This window comes from Lathamus discolor, chromosome 21, assembly GCF_037157495.1.
Source record: "Lathamus discolor isolate bLatDis1 chromosome 21, bLatDis1.hap1, whole genome shotgun sequence".
NCBI lineage: Eukaryota > Metazoa > Chordata > Aves > Psittaciformes > Psittacidae > Lathamus > Lathamus discolor.
Window position 1 is genome coordinate 4,731,071 of NC_088904.1, and position 17,209 is coordinate 4,748,279.

The 17,209-nt window shown below is 62.9% G+C and overlaps 1 protein-coding gene across 6 annotated transcripts; it reads right to left on the minus strand.

Annotated features, from left to right (window-relative positions):
* Positions 1–6,863: 6,863 nt before the first annotated feature.
* MEF2B (myocyte enhancer factor 2B) lies at positions 6,864–17,139 on the minus strand. Of its 6 annotated transcripts, XM_065700025.1 has the most exons (10): positions 16,969–17,139; positions 10,877–11,047; positions 10,478–10,681; positions 10,276–10,404; positions 10,037–10,199; positions 8,651–8,796; positions 8,376–8,487; positions 8,193–8,286; positions 7,543–7,749; positions 6,864–7,216 (listed from the first exon to the last, which is right to left on the minus strand). In XM_065700025.1, the coding sequence occupies exons 2-10, from the start codon at positions 10,928–10,930 to the stop codon at positions 7,171–7,173; spliced, it is 1,155 nt and encodes a 384-aa protein (XP_065556097.1). In that variant the 5' UTR covers positions 10,931–11,047; positions 16,969–17,139; the 3' UTR covers positions 6,864–7,170. The 6 variants fall into 6 exon arrangements, with proteins under 6 accessions (XP_065556097.1, XP_065556093.1, XP_065556096.1 ...); XM_065700021.1 differs by having other exon boundaries at positions 6,864–7,749; positions 10,877–10,956; XM_065700024.1 differs by having other exon boundaries at positions 6,864–7,749; positions 8,376–8,463.
* Between the last annotated feature and the right edge of the window lie 70 nt (positions 17,140–17,209).

A 17,209-nucleotide genomic window follows, 5' to 3' on the forward strand; every position in this document is an offset into this window, starting at 1 on the left:
GCAACTTTCAAGTCCAGGTGGCCGCAGGGGGGTGGATCCCCTGACCAGACAACCTGCGCCGGTCCCGCCGACGGGCAGGGCGCAGAGCGACCCAAAGCCGGTCCCTTTCACCCACTGTGGAGGGTCAGCACCCACCCGAAGCCCCGGCCGGGCCCGAGCCGGGACTCGGCCTCTGCTGCTGAGGAAATAGAGGAGACCCCAGCGCAGGGGCAGCCCCACACGCGGTGTCTGTCTGTCTGTCTCGGTCTGTCTGGCTTTACCGAGTGGGAGACGGCCCAGCTCCCACTCACCGTGGGCACTGGAGCCTCGTACAGGGCACCCGTCGCTGCTCCGGGGCAGCGGAGCCGCTCTCCAGCTCCGGAGCCCTTGGAAAGCGGATTTTTTAGCTTTTTTTTTTTTTTTTTTTCCCCTCCCTTAGAGATTTTTTCCCTTTTTTTTCCTTATCATTTTCCCGCCCCATTTTTTTTCCTCCTTTTTTTTTTTTTTTTTTTTGTTTTCTCCTTCCTCCCCCCCTCCCGTTTGATCCAACTTTGTCACTGGGAATTATCTGCATTTAAAACACAACTCGTTACCCTGCACATCTCTTTACAGCTCAATTCAACCAACACCGGAGAGGACGGGGGCTACCCCGAGGAAAAGGAGTCCCCAAACCCCTGCCTAAATCCATCCGAATTCCTGCCCTGCTGGAAATATCGATGTAGGCGAAAACCAGAGATTGATCAGATAACAGATTTAAACGATTTCCCTGCTGCAGCCGCTGTCACCCAAAGGTGTTGTGGCAACAAAGAGCGGGAGGGGATTTGACGCCCTTATTTTTGGCCTGTTCCCGTGCAGAAATATTCCCCCAAAGAGGAATCTTTGCAAAGGGGATTCTTGCAAAGATTGATCCAAAGATTCTGCCCTACAAAGTGCCTCCAAAGAAAAGCTGGGTTTAAATTTGCATGCACACCCCTCGGTCGCTGTTAAACCGGCCGGAGGACGCGGACAGACACGGCACCCGCCGAAACGGAGGGCGAGGAGGGTGATTGGGAATCAAACCGCTGCTTTCCCGGTTCATACCGGGGGGAAACGGTTTCCCCCCGCGCACGGCAGAGGTTGCCCTGCACGGGAAAGGACGTGGCGTGAAATCCTGCCGTGCCCGCCCGGGCAGAACCAGGCGCTTCAGCGCAGCAACACCCCCCGTTACTTCTCAATAATAAATAGTGATAAACCAAGAGAATAAATACATTTAACCCCCCCCAGATTCTCCCGAAATGCAGAGCCCGGCCCCGTCCCTTTGGCGGGGCATTTCAATTTTAATGTTATTTACTTGTTCTTTTTATTTCTCGGCGCCTGGGCTAGAGCCTCGCACCAGCGCAGGGCTGGGAGGGCACGGGACGGGGTGCCCACACAACACACCGCCCGACACAGCACCCCAGACCCCCGGATTCCCCCTTCCCCCCCCTCCCAACCCTCCCCTAAAAACATTATTAATAATAATAACACCAATAGCTGCACACCCCGAAACTTGGCTCCGGCAGCCCCTTACCTCGGGCACCGGGCAGGGCAGGGCAGTCGGTCCGACCGGCCCAGGGCTCTAAACCCCGGGGGTGTCTTTTGTGAGTTTGCCGGAGTTTCCCCGGGCTGTCCCCTTTTGTGTCCCATTGCCATCTAGAGGCCCCGATTAATTAATTTCACACCGGAGCTCGGGAGAAAATTTTCCCACAAAACAAGTGGCCGAGGAGATGTGAAACCCCAAAGAAAAGGAGTCAACATCAAGTTCAACAGCATGCGGGGAAAGGCCTATTTCCATCACAATTGCGGCTGAGCGGGGGCCGGGCGGGGGGCGGCGGGCGGCGGCCCCCGCGCCCCCTCCGCGCGTTCCCAGGCTCGGAACAATCGCGCTCTGTTTGCCTCGCACATGCCGGCGTTTGGGCACGGAGGCTGCCCCGGGATAACGGGAATAATGAGGGGGTGGAGGGGGGGCAATGGGGGAGTGAGTGATGGAGGGTTGGGAAAAAAGGGGCCGGGGGGTGGGGGGGGGGAAGGAGAAGCGCGCACCTGGGGACCGGCCGGTACCGACCTGTTGATCCCCGGTCGGGAGCACCCGATTGGAGTTTGCGGCAAGAGCCGGGACGGGCAAGAGGGAACCGGCAGGCTCGATGGGGTGGGGGGACCCCAAAGCCGGGAGGAGGCAGAGACGGACCCCGGGGTGCGTGGGGGACACCTTTCGCTAAGTTTGGTGCCCCCCCCCCACCGCTCTCATCCCCGTTCCCGAACCCATCCCTGGCCACGCGTTTTCCCACAGCCTCGGGGGAGCGGGGGGTGCCTGCCCCGGGGGAGCGCGGGGACGGGGCCCGGGGTGGCCGAGGCGGTGGTGGACGTGTCCTGCAACCCAAGCAGCTCGGCTCCGCCGGGCATTGTCCCCACGGAGCCCGTGGCCATTGTTCCCTGCGCTGCGGGAGCCGGAGGGAGGGCAGCTTTCCACGCCTCGTCCCCCCCCATCTCGCCCCCCATCCCACACTCGCACCGGGCTGCCGGGACCCGCAGCCCCTAATCCGGGAAGGATGGAGGAGGCGGGGGGGGGGTGGTGGTGGTGTGCAAAAAGCGCGCACACCTCCCCAAAATAACATACCGGGGGAGGCGCGGGGTCCCCCCTCGCAGACTTCTTCCAACTTGGGAGAAGCGGGAGGGGGAGCGGGGCTGCTGCCGGTGCCCGCATAGCCCGGCCCCTCCTGCGGGCAGCACCGGCAGCCGCCTGCTGCTGCCCGCTCCTGCCCGCTCGTCCCCGCTGCCCCGGCCCGGGGAGTTCAATGCGGGGCAGGGGAAGGGAAAACCAGCGACAAAAAGAGGGGAGTGGGGGGGTTTATTTACCTCCCTCCGCACATCTGCATCCATTAATGACTTAGCGACAGCGGGAGCCGGGAGCCACCGGGACACCGGCAGCCTCCGGGGCGGGGGCTGGGGGAACGCGGCACCGGCAGCGGGCAGGATGCGGAGCCCGGGGACATCCAGGCGATGCGGAGCGCGGCGGAGCCGGGCTGCGGCTCCCGGAGAGGACTGCCGGGGCTGGGGGAAGCGGAGCCCCCCGCGATCACGTTGCCTTTACGTGGGGTTAAACAGATAACGTCTGCACGGGGCTTGAACGCCGGGAGCCCCCCGACCGGGCCCGGGCAGCGCCGACCCGAGGCCGCCGGGCATGGTGGGGAGAGGGAAAGGCGGATTCCGCCCAAACATCCATTTTGTCCCTTTTGGCAATGGAGATGGGAGAGGGGAGGGAAAATGCGATGTGGGTTTTTTTTTTTTTTTCCTTCTTTTTTTTTTTTCCCTTTGCTTTCTCCATATTTTCCTACGTAAGGAATGACGTCCTCGCGTCGGGAGCAGGATAGGTTAGCCCTGCGCTGTGGGGAATGCACCGGGCCGTGGGGGGAGGGCGCGGGGCGGGGGCGGATCTGGCAGCAGAACCTAAAAATAACGGGGATTTTATTATATAAAAAGGAATATAATATATATTATAATAATAATAATCCCGGTGACCCGGCGGATGCGGCCTCGCACGGACAACGGGAGGCAGGGCCGGATCCGGACCCCACCCGGGGGCAATGAGGGCTCGGGGTACCCCACGGGGTTTGAGGGGGGAGCGGGACTAGACCCGGAGCCGAGGGGAAGGGGTTGAGAGGGGTACTCTTGCCTTTCCCACCTCCCGGGTCTGGGGCAGAGGCGGCGGCAGGCGGTCGCCCGCTCCGCGGCCGGTGCGGGATTAGTCCGTGGAAATTAAGCACAAATCGGTTCATTTTTAAATGTGACACAAAATCCCACATTCCCCCCACCTCGGGCGTTTACACCGCCAAGGCCCGAAGCGGCCGGGAACGGAGTCCCCGTCACCCTCCCTCCTCCGTTACAACGAAATTTTCGGAGAGCGTTAGAAATCGCTGCTTGAAAAAGCGGCTTCGAGCGGGGTTTGCGCCCCAAAACCGGCCCGGGGCGGACGAGGCCCCTCGCAGGCACCGATCCGCGGAACGGGGCCGGGAACGAGTCTGTGACCGGAACCACTGCGGTGCTCCCTCCCACAGCCCTGCCTGCCCCGGTATGGGCCGCCCCCGGCCCGGCGCTGCCGGGGAGGCCGCCGGCTCCGTGCTCTACCGTAACGAGCTCCGCTTATGCATTTCCCCCTCAACGAATATTCCTCCCGGCGGGGCCGGGGGGTGCCGGGACGCTTTGTCTCGGCCGCCCATCGCCCGTCCCGACCAACCGGGGCTTCACGGTGGCCCGGCCGGTCCCTGCCGAGTCCGGGTGCAGCAGGAGGCCGGGCCTGCACTTTGGACACCCCAAAACCTGCTGCCGAGCCCGCGGCCTGGGCCTCTCCCGATAAAAGGCCCCGGGGTGGGACTCGGCTCCTTCAGACTGCCGGTATCGGCAAGGTCGGTCCCCTCCCTCGACGGCGGGGGTTTGGGGGTGGGGGGTGGTATTTTGGTTCCCTGATACGGTTTTGATCAAAAATTCATTACGAGGTGATCGGCGCAGCGCTATGAATATTTCAGGGCTTTCGCAAAACAACAAAGTGGGTGTTTGGGGGAGGATACACCGGGAAGCGCAGCCCCCGGTGCCCGGCTCGGCCCCGCTTTGCTGCGGCTGGGAGGCGAGGAGGAGTCGGGCACCCCCTTCCCCTAGGGGCCGGAGCCGTGCTCGCTCTCCCCCATCCCGGGGCTCGTTCCAAGGTGTGAAACGGCTCCGGGTATCCCGGGAGCGGAGACCGACCCCCGGTGGGAGCTCCCAGCCCCAGGGCCACCGCCACAGCCCGAAATCGCTTCGGCCCTGGCCACCCTCCCGGGGCTGCTTCGTGGGGCTCCGAGGGGACGAACCCACCCCAGCTCCCGCAGCCCGGGACAGGCCCGGGGCCGCCTGGAGGGGGACAGCAGGGGGACCCCATCACCAGCCGGGGTGTCCCCTCGGTAGCACCACGGATCATCAACTCCCACCCTCCCCGGGCTGCTGATGACAGGGCGCTGCTCCCCCACGGCTCCGGGGAGGGGACGGTCCCCCCGAGACTAACCCATCCGCCTGTTCCCCAGCAAGGGAGCACCCTGACTGCAAGGTTCACAGCCCCCAGATCGCGGTGCAGAGCCCCCGACAGCACAGACACCGGGAGAGGCACCGGCACCGACCAGGAGACAAAGCCCCACCGGCTCTGCAGCCCCGAGAGCTGGAGCCCAGCACCCTCCCGGAGCAGCACAGTTCCCCGCCATGCCAGGCCTGCAGGTAACTGGGCTTTACTGGGCAGCCCCAGCCGGCTGGGAAGGGGGCACAGTGACACAGAGGTGAGGAGATGGCCTGGACCATCAGGATGGATCAGGACCCCGTAGATGCACGGGTGGGCAACACAGAGCGAATACTCTCTCTTCCCAGTGTCACCCGAGCACTGTCCCCACCCCACAACAAAGCTGGGTGCCAGCTTTGGGTGCAGTGCAATGGGGCACCCCACCTGTGCTGCGCAGGGGGGATACTCCACAGGTAGACAGGGGCAGAGGCGGGGAGCAAAGGGACCCCGCTGCAAGAGCAAAGCAGAGAGGGGGCCACTGCAGGGCACCCCCCGCCCCAGTTGAGGACCTGTCATAATGGGGTGCTACTGGACCTGCAGGCAGCTGGGGGGGTGAATGTCTCCTGACGGCTCCCGCGTCTCCCACCGGTGCCCTCCGGGTCCCTCCGGCCGTCCCCTTGTCCCTGCAGTGGGATGCGGTGAATGTCCCCGGCAGCCCCAACCCCTGTTCGGGGCTCACCTCGCCCTGACATTTCCTGGCGCTCCTTCCATGCCAGCGGGTTGCCATAGCAAATCTAAATCTTACAAACAAAACGAGGAGAAAAGCCTTATTAGCATATATTCAAATGAGCCATGCAATAATGCAAACCATAAATCATGCAGGCATTGCTATTCAATCAGTGTCTCTTACCCCAGCCCCCACACTTTCACCGGGTGTCTCATCTCCTCTTTCCATGCAGAAGCCACTTCCCAGCCCCAAGGGTGGCCCAGGAGGGGACCCGCCGGCTGGGGGTGCATCTGAGCTGAGGCTGGATCCAGCCCTGGGCTGCCGGGGCTCCGCACAGCCCCTAATCCTGGCTGGTATTTATGTCGTTCTATTAAACGGGGCAAACTCTTCCCAGGATTAATCTCCCGCCCGTGTTTTAATCTCAGGGCTTGGCCACCAGTAATCCCCCCGCAGGAAGGGGCCCAGTTCAGCACTGGCGAGTGGCCGGTGCAGAGGGACCCCCCCATCGCCACTCAATCCCAGCCTGTTGGTGCCCACACAACGCGAGGGTGGACCCACATCCCCCCAAAACCAGGGGACGATGGGCACTGCCAAACCCTGCCCCCCTCCTCCTCATCCTCTCAGCAGTGTGGCCATGGCCACGACCATGGCCAGTGCACCTCAGGCCCAAGGGGGTGCTCCCCACACACAGAGAGCCCCAAAACCCCAGCCCCAGACCAGACCTGATCAATAAGAGACATAGCTCGGGGGGGGCCGGTCCCACCTCCTCACATAACCCCTCACTGATGTCCACCTTAAGGGCACATAAGAGGTTTTCCTCCTCCTCGCACCCGCTCCCAGCACTGAGAGCCTAAGAGCAGCTTTTTGGGCTGTCCCAGGGAGCTGAGGGATGGGAGCAGCATGGCTGGGCCCCAGGGACCTGGCCAGAGCTGGGGGTGACCCGGCTGTCACCTGCCTTGTCAGTTGGTGACCCTGGAGAGGTGGTGGTGGGACGCAGGAGACAGCACCGCTGAGCTGCAGTGGGTCAGAGCATGGGGCACTTGTTGCCTTGGGGACGTTCACGACCTGCCACCTCATCAGCCTGCTGCCTGGCCCCAAGAAGCTCATACCAGACACCCAGACACCCCCAGTCCTTTATTGGTGAGAAGATAATAAATAGAAAAGAGCCCCTTGGCTGGGGTTCGGCACCCACTACCCTGGCTGCCTCCATCCCTCCATCCCGCCGCACTGCGGGACCCCGGCAGCCCCGCATCAGCCGGTGCAGGATCGGGCCTGGCGGGTGCAGGGCTGGACCCGCTGCCGGTGCTCTCAGTCCTGCTGCCCCCCCGTGGCACTTTCCGGCATTCCCACTCGCTGGCGCAGGCACAGGCGGACAGGCAGGGATGCACCGCGTCCGGCACCGGGCAGGGGGTGGGGGCAGCGCTCCTCACCCCTGGGGTCCTGGCCTCGCAGGGGGCTGCGGGGGGTCAGAGCTGCAGGAAGGGGGGGTTCAGCGGCATGTGGGGGGCACCGGGGTGGGGAAGATATTTGCTGGGAGCTGCAGCCCCAAGGTGGTGGATGAAACCCGAGGGGAAGTCCTGGGGCACCGCTGACCCCCCAGGCAGCACTGCAAAGGGCTTCCTGGGGGTCTGAGGATGGGGATGAAGTGCGGGGCTCCCCCCCAGGCTCAGCCCACCCCCCTGCACCCCGTCGGTCTCGCTATCTCTGCCAAGTGTCCATGGCCTGCGCTCGTCGCATGGGGACGGGGACCCGCTGCTCCTCGGGCAGCGGCCGAGGGGGGGCCAGGGGGTACGGGTACCCCTTGGCGTAGTCGTCCCGTGGCTGGTGGTCTCCGGGGTCTCGGGAGGCTTCGCTCAGGGAGGCCAGGCTGGCGGTGGGAGGCTGCGGGGCGCCCGAGGGGCAGCCCAGCCCCGGGGAGACCCGCTCTGACTTGATGCTGACGGCTTGGTGCTGCGGGGATGCGCCGGGGGCTGGCTCTTCAGCAGGGACAATCCGGCTGCTGAGCCTGGGGAAGGGGAGCAGGAGTGAGGCCGGGTCCCCCTGCAGCTCCTGCCGAGGTGTGCGGGGTGGGGAGAGGCCGAGCTCACCTCCCCGTTCTCCCTCGAGGTGCTGAGCACCCCTAAACTCACCTCGCCCGGCTCTGCCCAGCCAGGCGCTGCTGGGAGCCCAGTGTGTGACTGGGAGGGACATGGGAACCCCACCCTCTGGGGAAATCCGCTTGGAAAGAGGCTCTCCCAGCAGCAGCGGGTGGGGGGGTTCCTGGGGTGACCCCCGTCTGCCCCAGTTTAGAGATGAAGCTGAACAGACCCCAGCATGATGGGAGAAGGGGCTGTGCCTTGGGTGCTGGCATCACCCATGGCTGGGAGGTAGTACCCGTGGGTGCAGCAGCTCCCCATGAACAGATTCATCCCCAGCCCGTGTCTCCCACCCTCTGTCCCCCATCCTTACCCCAGTGCTGCCATGTCCCGTGGCTGCTGCCATGCTGTGGGGCCAGGCTGCAGGAAGCAGGGGGGTGGTGGGGCCTCACCAGCCCCAAACTCTGCTGAGCAGGAGGCCAAGAGTGAGCAGGGGGGGGTCTACTGGGGGGGGGGGGGGGCCGCGCTGTCCTGGGGCTGAGGGGCCAGGACTTACCTGCTTGGGCTGGGGTGAGGAAGGGGAAACTGGTGAGGCCGTGGCTTGGGATGCTGGAGCTGCCCGGAGCGAGCACAGGGCTCAGGGTCTGCAGAGCAGGGTACAGTGGTCGCTGTGGGAAAGCGGGTGCCCCCCATCAGGCTTCGTGCTGCCAACCCCTTGAGGAACCCACAGTGCAGCATCCCCCCCGCCAGCCTCCCTCCTAGTGACAGGGCCACGCTGTGCCCACGCGGCAGCAGGTACCACAGAGCTGGTGTCCCCCCCATGGCACTCACCGTGGTGGTGCCGCTGCTCCGGCCGCTCACCAAGCTGCCGTGGGCTTCCCCGCACCGGCCTTCGGCCCCCAGGTACAGCGGGGGGGGCGTCTTGGTGGCCAGGGCCCGGTTCAGGCTGCCAGCAGGGAAGAGGGGGTAGCCAATACCTGGATGGACAGAGGGACAGGAGGATGCAGGGGGTGACCCTGAGGGATGAGAGGTGCCGGGGGGATCCCCATGGCTGTGGCCCTGGTGCCCTCAGTGCCTTGGGTGCCTGCACGGTGCCGCGCTCCGGTAAACCCACTTCCTGAGCAGCGGCACCAGTGGCCACACGCTGTGGGTGGAAACCGTGGCTGGGTCCAGCCCTGGGGCTACAGCAGCCTGCAGACATCGCCCGCTGGACCCTGCTGCAGGGAGCATCCAGCTCCCCACGGGGCAGCCTCCAGCACGGGGGTGTCAGCCCAGGGCCACCACGCTGCCCCCATGGAGATGGGGATGCTTCATGCTGAGAATATCACCCAGATGCCCTCACACCACCTCCACCCCCCGGGGTGGGTCTGCTGGTAAAGCTCCAGCATCTTTTTCTGGCTGCTTTTCTGCTACATGGCCCTGGAGGCACCCATGTCCCTGTCACCACCTGGTCCAGTGCTATCCCCTGGGCAGGATGAGCCCCTCATGCTGACTCTGAGCTCTACCACACAGGAGGCTGCAGGGTGCAGGGTGCTGGGTGCCAGCAGGGCACAGGAAGCATCTGGAGGGAGGCAGGGGCTGGTGTTTCAGCTCCCTGCCCACACACCCACCGCAGCCCCGCTCCTGGTAAGTCCCCGGGAGATGCTGTAAGAGGATCTTTGCATGCGGTGCCTGGATGGGAAAATCCCTGTGGGGCCAGCAATGACAGGGTGCCCATGGTGGGGATGTGGTGACCATGGTGGGGATGTGGTGCCATGGTGGGGACACGGTGCCCATGGTGGGGATGTGGTGCCCATGGTGGGGATGTGGTGCCATGGTGGGGACAGGGTGCCCATGGTGGGGATGTGGTGCCCATGGTGGGGATGTGGTGCCATGGTGGGGACAGGGTGCCCATGGTAGGGATGTGGTGACCATGGTGGGGACAGGGTGCCCATGGTGGGGATGTGGCGCCATGGTGGGGACAGGGTGCCCATGGTGGGGATGTGGTGACCATGGTGGGGATGTGGTGCCATGGTGGGGACAGGGTGCCCATGGTAGGGATGTGGTGACCATGGTGGGGACAGGGTGCCCATGGTGGGGATGTGGCGCCATGGTGGGGACAGGGTGCCCATGGTGGGAATGTGGTGACCATGGTGGGGATGCGGTGCCATGGTGGGGACGGTGCCCATGGTAACATCTTTCTCCCTGCAGCATCCCTGGTGATGGATCTGAGCCTACCTGGGGGCAATGGCCCTGGGGAGCGTCCTGGTGGCTTCGGCGGTGCTGGTTTGAAGACGGGCGGGCGGCCCTGGCCCTGCGGGGCCGCGCTGGTGCTGCTCAGGGCCGTGGTGGTGGCCGGTGGGGAGCTGCCATAGGCAGCCTCAGGCAGCGGTGCTGGGCTCTGCAGGGCGAAAGCAGAGCTCAGGGGCAGGGAGGGGACGGGGACCTGGGGGACGTTGGGGACAGCAGCGACTCACATAAAACCTGGGTCGTGGCACCGACAGGTCCATGCCCTCGCTCAGCCTTCGCGCTTTCTCCTCGGGATCCGGCCCCTCGTCCACCTCCAGCTCGTGGCTCTCCAGCCCCAGCCCTTTGCGCTTCAGTGTCTGCGGGAGCGGGGCTGTGAGCAGGGCTCTGTGCCCCCCCACCCCGGCCCTCTCGGCTTCCCCCTGCTGCTACCTCGAGGATGTCGCTGTTGGTGCGGCTCTCGTGGGGCTCGCTGTACTCCGTGTACTTGAGCAGCACCTTGTCCATGTCGGTGCTGGCGTACTGGAAGAGGCGGTTGGTGCTGTTGAAGATGATGAGGGCGATCTCGCAGTCGCACAGGACGCTCAGCTCATACGCCTTCTTCATCAGCCCAAACTTCCGCTTGGTGAAGGTCACCTGCGGAGCAGGGAAGGGGACAGGATGCTGCCCTCGGCACCGCTGGATGCAGCCCCAAACACTCCTCTTGGCTCCCCAAATCCCTTCCACCTCTGGAGGACCCATCTCTGATGGGAGCAGAGCGGTGTTGCCCCCCTCCATGGCCTCGTGGCTCCCCGTCCCCCTCCTCCCCACTCGTCCCCATGCAGCTCCTACCTGCCGGTTCCGCTGGTCCAATATCCGACTGATCTGGATCTTTTTCCGGCCCATTTTCACCTCCTACACGCCAGGGAGGGCTGGAAAAGAGCAAGAAGCCCCTTGAGGCTGAGCAGCCGTGGGCTGCCTCTCGTGTGTCCTCGCCCCTCCAGCCACCAAAAATGGGGTTTTCTGGAAAAAAAGAGGAGTTTTCAGAGGAAATTTTGGCTTTTTTCTTGTCCAGAAACAACTGAAAATGTTAAAAAATAAGAAAAAAAAAGTGGGGAATACTGTGAGGAAAAAGGAAGAAAAGCCCCATAGCTCTCCCCAGCCGGTTCCACTGCCCCTGCTCCATCTCCCCACACACCAGCCCCAGGGACCTGCCCGTGCCAGCCGGAATGCTGCAGTGCTGCGATGCCAAGTCCCTCGCTGGGAGCATGGGATCAGCCTTTGCCTCCCCAGTCCCCCATCCGAAGCCGTGGCGGCTGCTCCACGCTCACCCCATGCACTGATGCTGCTCACGGCAGGGCAGTGGGGTGGGGAGGGTGGTTATAAGTGAGGCTGGGCTAGCTGTGGGGAGGGTCTATAACACAAAAGGGCTGGTTTTAGGCTCAAATTTAGGGTTTTCAGACTAAATTTGACCTCTGCCATTCGCAGGTCAGGAAGTGGCTGTATGAAGAGACAGCAAAGCGAAACCACCCACCTCTTCAGGCCACGTGAGCAAGCAGTGGGAAGGATGAGGGGCTGGGGGACCCTGCATCCCACCCTGACTGCAGGATGCCAGCACTCATTGCAGCCCAGCACTGTGCTGTGACACCCCCTTCAACATCTCCCTTGCTGCAGCAGCACCCCAATTCTTCCTCGTTTTGTTGGCCCCCAGCACCAGTCACCCCAAAAGCCCTCAGGGACGCCACGGCCTCCGGTACAGAGCTATGGATGGCACCAAGATGCTCCCAACAGGACCCACCCAATTAGGGTGCAAACCTGGCCCAGCTTGGTCCCCACTATCCCCAAGCCATGTCCATGGAGCAAGAGTCAAGCTGGAAGCCGGTGGGGCTGGGAGCTCTGTGCTGTGGCTCCCTGGGGACCTCAGGCACCTCTAGAGCCCCCCAAGCTTGTCCAGCAGCTCCCCCATCAGAGGGATGCACGCGGGGGATGCAGGTTGGGGACCAGCCAGCCCTTTGCTCCCACCATGCCCCAGCTTGTCCCTCTTCCCCCTCGTTGCCATTTACCGTCTCGCTCAGCCTCTATATTTAGCTGATCACAACTAATTTTAATTTATGGAAGGAAATTGTGCTGCCGTTCCCACGGCCCCGCTGCCACCCTGGGGCCCGGGGCCCACGCACGGCACCAAGGTACAGGGGGTGCCGGGACCACCCCGCTCCCTCCGGAAAGAGCCAACGATTCCCTAATGGAAAGGCAGAGGTTTTCCTAACGATTGCTGCTGGGGCAGGGCCAGGGCTGCTCCGAACATCCCAGAGCCGGCACCTGCAGCAGGTATATGGCTGGGGATGCCCCCAGGGGTCAGCTCTCATCTGCCATTTGGAATTTGGGGTGCAGAGAAAGGAGCTGTTCCCTGGGGGACTCCAGCTTGCAGCTGAGTTTGGCCTGTGACAGGTCAGGGGATGCTCACCTGCATCCCTGCACAGCCTCACACAGGGGGGATCTTTAAAAGCTCCACTAGAGAGAAGGATGAGTCCCCCCAGCTACAGTGGAGCCATGAAACACCCCCTTTTTGGACAGACCCAGCACCCCCAGCTCCTTGGATGCTGGAGCACCCCGATGCCTTGCTCCAGCATCCTGGTTCCTAGCTGTATGTGGAGTGCAGAGGTAGATGGTCCCTGCAATGGGTCCCTGCAATGGGTTCCTGCAAGTCCCTCCATGGCCCAAGCCTGGCCATGTCCACCCATGTGAGGTGCTTCAGAGCAGGGGACAGTGGACAGCAGCCACCCCAGGTACCAGCATGGCTCCGAGCCCTGGAGATGCCACATCTGCCCAGGCGGGGTGCTTGGGGCAGGGGGGTATCAGGACCCTTGGGGTGACACTGTGGGGGTTCTGGGTGGGTACCAGCACCCACGGGGTGATGCTGTAGGTGCCCCAGCCCAGAACAGCCAGCAGGGGTGCGAGGCAGGAGGAAGCAGCAGCACATTCACAGCAGGGAAACCATCTGAGGCCCGTGCAACACGTGGGGTGGTTTCATCAGCCGCTTCCCGCACAGCTCCTTACAGCACCGCTGCTCCTGGGACCCGTGGGGACACGCGTGGCCAGGCCACTGCTACCACCAGCACCGTGCCATGTGCCAGAGTCCTGCCAGGCAGGCACAGGGCTGGGAGTGGATGCGGGCAGGGTTGGGATGCTCTAAGAGTTACGGCTTTGTGGGTTGTGGTGCTTTGGCCACCGCAGTGCGGCAGGGCACCAGCGCTCCGCTCCCCATGGATGAGTATTAAGGGCTGGGAGGGGAGGGGAAATTTCACTCTGGATTTTAATTGCAGTGCCAGGCGATAAGGCGATCAGCAGCATTATGGCTGCACGTGATTATCACAGCCGGTGGTGATGGGCACATAGATGCCACCTCCATGCCGTGGTCCAGCACAGTGGCATCCTCCAGCCCTGTCCTCATGGGGTAGCCTGGCTCCCATAAGGAGCTGGCATCCAGGGAGGGCTCATGGCTGTCCCCCTGAGTGGGAGGGAGCAGGGTTGGGGTGCTCTCACTGGAGAAACCCCCCAGCCTCTCGTTGCGTTCACCTCCAGCAGGTCCCACCTCACACAAACAGATCCTTGCAGTGATGGGGACCCACAACGTGGCCCGGCTGCAGGGATGAAGGACCCTTCAACATCACCATTCCAAGCGATGCAAACAAACCCCAGCAGCAGCAAAGCTCTCGAGCCCTCAAAGCCTTTCAGAGAGGAGACTCGTTTCCCTGCCCGGGCAGAGGCTCCGGTGCTGCCTGGCTTCCCGCCGGCCTCCTCTTCCTCCCACGTGTGCTTATCTTTAGCCTGGGCTCTGCTCGCTCGCACGCACCGGGCTCACTTCCACACCCAGCACAGCCCCTGGTCCCCACCATCCCTTTGCCAGCACCCACAGCGCGGTGTCCCCAGGCCGCAGGGTTTATAATGAACCCCCTGGGTGCTGCACATCTGTAGGGGTCATTTGCATCCCGCTGGAGTGGGGGAACTCCCAATCCCAGCTCCTCATTAATGAGCTGAGACAAAGCGAAGCCCTTGAGAGCGATGTGTTTTTCCGTATGCTGCAGCTCCAACACAATGCAGGATGCTCAGAGAGGTTCTGGGGGGTCCTGGTGCTGCCTTGAACACCTTTGCATCCCTTTCCATCCCCTGCCTGATCCCAGGAATGTTAACTTCACCAGGTCTATCCTGAAGTCAAAGTAGGTGGGTTACTAGTGGAGTGTTTCTGCTGCTCTGGGGTCCGAGTGCTCCCCTAATAACCATCAGGCCAGGGGTTCTGGGTTTCCCAGAGTTTCATAGTCTCATCTTTCCCATCTCCATGGGACAAAGTGCCCAAACTGGGGGAAAAAAGGCCTTTTTCACGAAATTAAGGGGATTTTTGTTGCAAATCTGAAAGCTGGAGGTGGCTGGGTAGGAATGAGGATGGGAAAGAGTGGCCAGCAAGTACTTGCTGTTGGCATTTGGCAGCTTCCAGAAAGTGTTTTTTTGGAGAAAAACAATGATTAAAGTGGGAGAAAGAGTTTCCATCCCATCTCTTACAGGGAGAAGAAGTGAGCTTGGCTGGGAGGAGAAAATCTGAGCCAGGAGCAGTGAAATCCCAGGGGAGGACAGCCCAGATGCTGCATCGCTGGGACCAGGAAGGCAACAGGCTTGAAACAGGGCTTTAAAGACCATCCATTGTGGATGGATGCATGGTGCTGGCTCCACCGTGAGCTGCATCCATCCTGCCTGGTGCTGTCCTGCTCTAAACTGCGGACATGGCTCCGGCTCTCACCGGTCCCCAGGGAACGGCAGAACTGGGGCCTCGTGGTGCAAGCAGCATCCCAAGCCCGGCACAGGGAAAAGTCAAAGTTGAGCAGGGTTTCTGCCGGGGGCAGACAGGCCCTTCTGCTTTTTATAGGTTGTTTAAACAGCAAACCAGTACAAACCAGAGCTGGGGAGCGGGCAAGGCAGGAGGAGCCTGCTGGGAAGCAGGGGAAAGGAGAGCTCGGTGGGGATGGGGTGCTGCAGCCCCCAGGGACACCTCGGGGTGCTGAGGACAAGGGTAACCACCTTCCCCCATCTCACGAGTGTCACCCCCAGCTATAACTCACTTATCTCCCCCCCTCGCAGCACAGGGCCATGCCCTGAGCTCTTCCAGAGCCAAATCCAGGCTTTGGTTGGGTTTGCAGGGACCTGGCTCCCTCCAGCCCCGGATTCATCCCGCTCAGGGTGACACAGACCGAAAGTGCCCCCAGCGCCTGGCGCAGCCATAGGCCACTGCCCTTGGGCGAAGCGTGGTGATGGGCGGCTGCTTTTCGGTTCCAAAATGACTGTGTGGAAGGAGGAAGGAGAGAAACGACCCCAAAACCCGAGGCAGGTCTTGCTCTTGGGAAGAGGGACGGGGACACAATCCCCATCCAAGGCTCGGACCACCTTTGAGCCCGGTGCTGGGGATGCTGCTCACAGCAGCCAAGGGAAGGAACTCACTGTTCCTGCAGGGCTGGGCTGCCCCATGCTGCAGCTGGGCAGTGATATGGGAAATGATGCCTGTTTGCTGCTGGAGGGTTTGATGGAGGCAGCCAGAGGTTGCTGATGGCTAGTATTAGGGCTGCATGGCTTACAAACCTGGTTTGCTCCTAACAATCCTGCTGTAATTCTCATGAAGAGAAGGGAAATTCAAAGGTCTTAAAACAGTTCCCCCCTCTGTCCTTCTGGGCATCCCCACGGCAGCGTGGCACACCAGGCCTCCTCGCTGCTAGGATGCTCCTCCTTGGTGTCAGAACCCCGATATCATCAGTGACCCGTGCTCAGGTGTTTGACATCCTAAACTAAACCTGACGCCTGCATCTGCATCCCAAATCCTGCTCCCCAAGCTGCCGTGGAGCTCCCCAACACATCACCCATGTGTGATGTGTTCAGCTGGCAGCCAAGCACGGAAAAGGGCCAGGATCAGACTCCCTGCCTGAGTCACTGACATTCCCTTCCCAACTGGTACCCACTGTCTGAAGGGATGTGCATGGACAGAGGGAGCAAGGCCCTGGAATAGGTCCCTGCCTTCCCACTCATCCACCAGGTAATTCATTACCTGTGAACCCATCTCCAGAGCCAGCAGCTCTGGGAAACTTTCTCTCATTAAAAGAGTAAATCCCTAGGGATGGGGACTTGACTGCAGCAGGCAGGAGGATATGGCAGAGCATCCACGCTGCTCTCCCCATGGGGATGCATGAGCTGGGACATGATGGATGTGCCACGTGTTGGCAAGAGCCGTGGACAGGTCACATTCCCACTGGGAGCAGGAAGGAGTTGGGATGCAGCTCAGCATGTGCCAGACCAGTGTGACACCCCAGCAAAGCCACGGTGGCACCAGGCCCTGGCCCTGCAGCGTTACAACTTCCTCCACGTCGAGCCACCAGCCCGGCAGTGCCGTGCCTCAGTTTCCCCTCCCGCAGTGGGCTCAGCCCCAGCTCCCCAAAGCCTCGGCTGGCTCGGGGGTGGCAGGGAGGCGGCTGCGGGGCCGGGGCCGGGCGGCTGCCGTCCAGGCTGCACTTTTGGGTTAAACCCGGGCGTTCCTCCCTGCACAGACACGAGTAAAAATAACCCCGAGCGCGGCGCAAACCACAGGCTTTTTATAGCCCTCCCTCCCTAGACGGCGGGGCGGGGGACGGGGCTCCGCCGTGCTCAGACCGGCCCGCGGGGCGCCGGTCCGGCCGCACCGGCACCTCCCCGGGCCGGCAACGCTCCCCCAGCCCCTGCGCCACGACGGGGCTACCGGCGGGATGCGTGCGGCCGCCTGCAGAGGAGGGGAGCCTGGTTAGGGCAGAAGGACGCGGCAGAGGGAAGATCGGTGGCTGCTGTCCCCTCCCCTCTCCCCGGTACCGGCGGCACCGGCGTGCAGTAGCGCCCCGGTGCGCCCGGGACCCCGCTCCCCACCCCGGGACACGCACCTGGCCACCGGCTCGTCCTTCTCGGTAACTCCCTGCCGGCGCTGCCGCGGAGCCGGCCCGGCCCCGGTACGGCCCCGGCGCCGTCGGGTCCGGGTCTCGGTCCCGGTCCCGGTCCGATGCCTGCGCTTGTCTCCGGAGCCGCGCGCTGCCCGCCCGAGCCGCGCAGGATACATTTGCATATCCCCGGCCATCCCGCCGAAAGATTTGCATACCGCAGCCGGGCTCAATCCCCATTGGCGGC

What these genes read in the sequence shown, in the direction of transcription:
- MEF2B (XM_065700021.1), bottom strand. Translation starts at nt 10,930, where the DNA reads ATGGGCCGGAAAAAGATCCAGATCAGTCGGATATTGGACCAGCGGAAC. An exon ending in TGGACCAGCGGAACCGGCAG is followed by an intron (nt 10,682 to 10,876) that starts GTAGGAGCTGCA and finishes CCTGCTCCGCAG; the next exon opens with GTGACCTTCACCAAGCGGAA. An exon ending in TGCCACGACCCAGGTTTTAT is followed by an intron (nt 10,200 to 10,275) that starts GTGAGTCGCTGC and finishes TTCGCCCTGCAG; the next exon opens with AGCCCAGCACCGCTGCCTGA.